The sequence below is a fragment of the Phaethon lepturus genome, unplaced genomic scaffold, assembly GCF_000687285.1.
Source record: "Phaethon lepturus isolate BGI_N335 unplaced genomic scaffold, ASM68728v1 scaffold20304, whole genome shotgun sequence".
NCBI classification, from domain to species: Eukaryota; Metazoa; Chordata; class Aves; order Phaethontiformes; family Phaethontidae; genus Phaethon; species Phaethon lepturus.
In genome coordinates this window covers 11,628-17,639 of record NW_010535703.1, presented here as the reverse complement: position 1 = coordinate 17,639, position 6,012 = coordinate 11,628, and the positions used below count along the sequence as shown (strand labels likewise).

Here is a 6,012-nt window from a genome sequence, read left to right as displayed (position 1 = left end):
GTCCTTTCCAACCTTAATGATTCTGTGAATATACTACAGGAGGCCTGAATACAACCCACCACAAATGCACATTCTATACTTGTAAATTAACAAACTCGCAGTATTCACTGTTTCATATTTGATGAGGCGCATTTCCTGGACATCAACAGACGTTGTTTTGTTGTTTGTTTCTTTTTTTTGGAGGGGGGGGGGTTGTTTGTCTCTAAAACATCATAGTATGGAGTTTATTTAAATCAATGTTTTCTCTGTGTTTTCTTTTCTCAGGGTTGGGTTGTATTGCTGTGACTGTTTTTAACAGGAGCACCCCGAGGGTTCCATAATCACCAACGCTTACTGTGCCTTTTCTGGATGTGCTTGGGTATTGGAGCAGTCAGCGCTGGGAAATCACTGTGCAGCAGTGAGCCGGTAGCAGGGCAGGGACGTGACTTTCCTGAGGTATCTGCATGAGGTTATGTCTGGACTTCTCTCACCCACTCATCTTTTATGAACTCACTGCCCAGCAAGTTTTTCATAGTACCAAAGTTCCTCAGCTTCTTTCTGTCCTATGAATAGCTGAAAATGGTGTTCGCGTGGCGAAGGCAATGGACACGATTTCCAAATTTCCTTTGCACAGTGGTGCTTACCTGTGTGACCACTGCCTGGCTTGTCAAGAGAACATTTGTTTTTCTTGCAAACTCAGACCTCCTCCCCCAATCCCTTGCCCTTACTTGTACAAAGCAATTGAGTAAAAAAAGGTCTTACGCAGTTGATGAAAATTCAGGGGTTTGTTCACACAAATAGCTGATGAGTGTCCCTTCAGGGTATTTCCTCAGGTCTTGTTAGTGAGGGGGCTCATGACGATTTCAGAGCCAGTCTCCAATCCCCTCGCAAAAGTGTTGCAATTCCACTATGGAAAAGAAGATCCGTTTTGCCCCAGTGCATGCTCAATATTTCACTCACCAAGATACTCTTTTTTTGTTTCAGGGCTGATGTTATGAAACAATACTCTTTAAGCTAATCACTGTTGGAAAAGAAAGGCTTGCTTTACAGTCAATGACTTTGGTGCCTTGGGTAGTTCAAGTAAGGATCTGCCTCTGTCTTGCCTTGATTGACAAGACCCTTTCTATAAATTTGAGCAATTAAGCAACCCGGTAGGAGCTGCTAGGGAGATCTACTGAGCACAAAGCTGACAAAGATTGCCGTACAGGTCTCCCGCTGCTCGTTCTGATATCCTGAAACACCATCTGCAATTTAAAACTGCAGAAGGACATCTGGCTCCAAGAAGTTAGGTGAGTGTGCTTCTGTGTTTGCTCTGTGTCATGGTTCCAGCTCATGAATAAAGCAGCAAGTTTTGCTAAAGTGGCAAAGAATGAATTTTCAATTTGTTCTGAAGTTTGTCTCTTTTGCTCCCAAATGCCTGCTTTTAAAAATAAGGAACTTTAGTTTTTGTTTTTTGCTCTGTTGAAGCTTATATATAAACATACTCTCCTTCAATCACATGTAAGACTATAGTGTTTGCATGGCCACATATATAAAGGGTTCACTGTAGCAAACTTCATGTGCTGATCTAAAACTCTGATTTAGCAAATTTAAAGCATTTAACAGAAGCCTAGAGACTCAAACATCAGTCAGGCAAAAGGCAGGCCAAGGTCATTTAAATGTTATCCAGCTGAGGACACAGCCCAGTGCATGCAAGTCTGTGTGCCCTATGCAGTAGCTGGCTTTCTCAAAGTTAAATGTCAAGTCAGGGGTTTCTAGGTGAACATTTTTAAATGCAATGCAAGTACGTGAGGTATAAAATGGATCTTGTGGCTTAGAGCTACTTTCCAGCTCTGTCTTGTTTGACAGAGAAGGTTTTCCAGAGAGGCTGGTTACTTCACTGATGGTTTGAGATAGAAAGGCAGCAAGTATCAGAGGGACTTGGCCAATGATGGCTGCTTGGAAGGTATGAGGAGTTCAAGTCTTCTCTGGTCACCTTGGCCATGACCCCTCCATCTAACCAACTCTTGCTCACTGGCTTAGCTGGGTCTGAGCTGGCTGGTAAGGCAGTGTGTGCAGAGGGGACAACCAACAGTTGCATTTGCCTCTCTGGTTGCAGCCCTGGGAGTGGACTAGCACAGGTCCAGCGCTCAGGGTATTGGTAATGGCAACTCCAGTAACACTTTTGGGAGGTGCTGATCTCTCTCCAGAGATCGGAACACATATTCAGGGATGCTTGGCTCCTAAAAGCTAAGTGAGATAAAACCAGGATTAAGTGCTCTTGTCAAAATGCTGGTCTTACCTGCAGACCTAACCCTGGAAGTGTTCAAGGCCAGGTTGGATGAGTCTTTGTGGAAGGTGTCCCTGCCCATGGCTTTATCTCTTCCAGGCAAAACCCACTGCTCTGCAGGGAAAGTCTGCATGCCGCTGCTTTCTGTTAGACCATTTGACTGCCCTTCTGGCAGTAGGTCACCCCTCATTCGTACATCTGCCCATCTTTTCTTGGGCTGAATGAGGATGGGGAACAGTGTGTCTGAGGGGAGGAAGGGGCATCCCAGCTCTGGAGCTGAGACTGTGCACTTGCACTTCTTGCCTCCAGAACTGCGCTGGCTCTCCCAACCCTCTGCTTCTCTCCCTTCTGCTTCAGCATGAAGCTCCACTGTGTGATCCTGGGTGCTCTGCTTCTCCTGCTGCTGGCCGGCTGTGGTGGCACGCTCAAGACTTCCGCCATCGACCTGCGCACCTTCATCGGTTGTGCTGTGCGTGAGTTCACCTTCCTGGCCAAGAAACCCGGTTGCAAGGGGCTGCGGGTGACAACGGACGCATGCTGGGGACGCTGCGAGACCTGGGAGGTAAGACTGGGGCTGAGGGTGGCTGTCTGGCGTCGACGTCCCTGGGTGGTGCTTCGCGCCCCTAACGAAAGCCCTCGGAAAAACCCCACCAAACACCACACAGCTTGCAGCTATCTACGAAACAAGCAAGGGCCGCGTCCCGCTCCACGACCGCCTCGTCACCATGTCGGCAGCAGAGCACTCTGGCGTGAGTTGCTTCCTCCCTCCTTCCTCTGCCTCAAAGGGGGATGCACATCATGTGATAATATTAATGAAGCACTTATGTAATACTGTTACTGTGCCACTTGAAAGCCTCTTACATCTTAACCACTTAAGGAGAGGAGGCCTTCATTATTTTACCGGAAAAAATTCCTTTGACATTAAGATGGAGCTCCCAATTGACGGGTAATATATTTTGACCCCAAAAGCAAATCTCAAAGATAATGTTTGTTTCTAATTTTGTCCTGTTTTAAGTCACAGCCCTGTATAAATATGAAGTAGTTATGATTTGGAGGGGTACAGGAGGAGAAAGAAAGAGCCTAAGTACATCTATGCACACTTCAGAGACAAGTTTCTGACTGTCTTCGCCTTTCTGCCACTGGAAGGCTCAAGGGGCCAGACCCAGCTTAATTTGTTCAGCGAAGCTCTGAGCGACTCTGGAGAGGTTTTGTCCACATAAAGACAAAAGCTCTGTATAAGTGAGCAGAGGAGGAGCCAGGGCTTGTGTGACAGCTCTGACTGCCCTCTTTCACTGCTTGGTGGGATGAGGGGAAAGGCCACCGGTGGCCAGATTTCCCCTGTAGGATAACGTTCCTTTCGAGGGACTTCTTGTCGCCTGGTTCTCCCTACTCCCAAGCTCCTCTGGCAGCACAGACTTTGCAGATTTTCTTACCATACAACAATACCACTGGGATAGAGTTAAGTTGAATGCATCTGGTTGTAGGTTCAACAGCTTCTAGAAAGCACCATGATGCACTTGGATGGAGGGGTTGGTAAGAGGAAGGGTGTCTGGATATATTCTTGCTGAAATGTTACATCTGTTCTTTTCCATGCCACCATTCTTGGTTCCCAGGGCAGGCTCTTTACACAGCACAGAGAGAAAGAAAGAACAAAATTAAAATGTCTCCTGGCTGTGTTACCTTATACTGTGTCATGGTTTAACCCCAGCTGGCAACTAAGCCCCACACAACTGCTCACTCACTCCCCCCATGGCAGGTTGGGGGAGAGAATCGGAAGGGTAAAAGTGAGAAAACTCATGGGTTAAGATAAAGACAGTTTAACAGGTAAAGCAAAAGCCACACACGCAAGCAAAGCAAAACAAGGAATTCATTCACCACTCCCCATGGGCAGGCAGGGGTTCAGCCATGCCCAGGAAAGCAGGGCTCCATCATGGGTAACGGTTACTTGGGAAGACAAACGCTGTAGCTCTGAATGCCTCCCTTTTCCTTCTTCTTTCCCCAGCATTATATGCTGAGCATGACGTCATGCGGTATGGAATATCCATTTAGTCAGTTGGGGTCAGCTGTCCTGGCTGTGTCCCCTCCCAGCTTCCTATGCACCCCAGCCTGCTTGCTGATGAGGTGGTGTGAGAAGCCTAAAAGGCCTCAACTCTGTGTAAGCACTGCTCAGCAGTAACAAAAACGTCCCCATATTATCAGCAGTTTCCAGCACAAATCCAAAACACAGCCCCATACTAGCTACTATGAAGAAAATTAACTCTACCCCAGCCAAAACCAGCATGTGCTGTTTCCCATTCCTCTCCACAAGGGAGAGGATGACAGTGGACTCCCCTTCCTGCTTGCACTGCCCCTTCTTGGGGTCTTTGAGAACTGGGTGCCCTGTCAAGGGAAAACTCTTTTCAGCAAAAGCAATGCCACTGTGATACCACGTGGGAGTGTGGGTTTCAGGGCCTTCAGGCTCCCATCATCTCCTGATGGCTGAGGTCTCTGGCCAAGCTGGTTTCCTTGTGAGGAACTGCAGACTTCTATGCTGGCTGCGGTGCAGAGTGCATCACCCACGCTGTACATCCGTTGGGCTTTGTGGGACGTGCAACCTGGCTGGGATGCCTGACCTGGTGAAAAAAACCTATCTGTTTGGCACCTGGATGCACCTCTGCTCTTAGGCAGCTCGTGCACGTGAAAGGGTTTCCAGCAGAATGCGTTTTCTTTGATGGAAAATCAATCCTTTTGGAAGAAAGCAGCTGCTTTTGGAAAACGTGCATTTGGTCGAAACACTAGTAAACTGCTGAAAACCAGCTTTTTGGATAGGCTTTTGTCTTCCTTCAAGCAGCTTTAATTGGAGCTTTATGCATTAAACAAACAGAAACATGCACGTACGCCCACTCCCCTCCATGGCAGGGCTCCAAGAGGCAGGTGTTGAAGGATGTAACCTAAAAATTATTTCCATGGCCCCTCCATCTGATCCAGTGGCTCCCCTATTTACACTAAATCCCCTTGAGGAAACTGGGACTCCAGATGTTTGTCTTGCTTCTTGCCTGAGGCCAGCACTTCTCCCCCACAGAAACCGGTGCTGGAGCCGCCTTACATCGAGTCTTACCACCGTGTTTGCACCTACAATGAGACCAAGATGATGACGGTGAAGCTGCCCAAGTGTGCCCCTGGTGTGGATCCCTTCTACACCTACCCGGTGGCCATCCGCTGCGACTGCGACATCTGCTCCACTGCCACGACCGAATGCGAGACTGCCTGAGTTCTCCTTTCTCAGGTCAGGTGAGGAAGGACCAAATTCTTCCCTGGCTTCATACCCTGGTACCTCCAACATTACAGAGGGTGTAAGTCAGTCCAGAATTTGTTCTCACCCTAATCATTGACTTTGCTGGGCAGATGCAGCTGAATCCCCTCTTCTCATACTGCTCATACTGCTCAAAGCATTATTGCTGTAGAAATGTAGTACACAGCCTTACAATAGCACATCCTGTGGTAAAAAACAAATGATGCAGTTTCCCTTCCTTACAGGCTTTTTACACCGTGTGACTGTTCTTTATGCACAAAGTGCACGTGGACTAAACAGTCACTGGCGGGTGAAAACAGGCCACTAAGGCATTACTGCCTCTCTGACAGCCCTTCATTCATGCCAGGTTTTAGCTCCTTCCCAGTAACGTAAATGCAATTACCCAACATTTCTGCCACCTCGACCCCACCATTAGTTCTTCTTACCCTGAGGTCTGTCGGGAATAAGAGTCTGAGAAAAGGCCCAGAGGCCG

At 47.9% G+C, this 6,012-nt stretch overlaps 1 protein-coding gene across 1 annotated transcript; it reads left to right on the top strand.

The window, feature by feature from the left end:
* The first annotated feature begins 2,606 nt into the window (after positions 1-2,606).
* Positions 2,607-5,498, top strand: GPHB5 (glycoprotein hormone beta 5). The gene is made up of 2 exons (XM_010285940.1): positions 2,607-2,810; positions 5,310-5,498. Exons 1-2 carry the CDS (start codon positions 2,607-2,609, stop codon positions 5,496-5,498), a joined length of 393 nt encoding a protein of 130 aa, XP_010284242.1.
* The last annotated feature ends 514 nt before the right edge of the window (positions 5,499-6,012 follow it).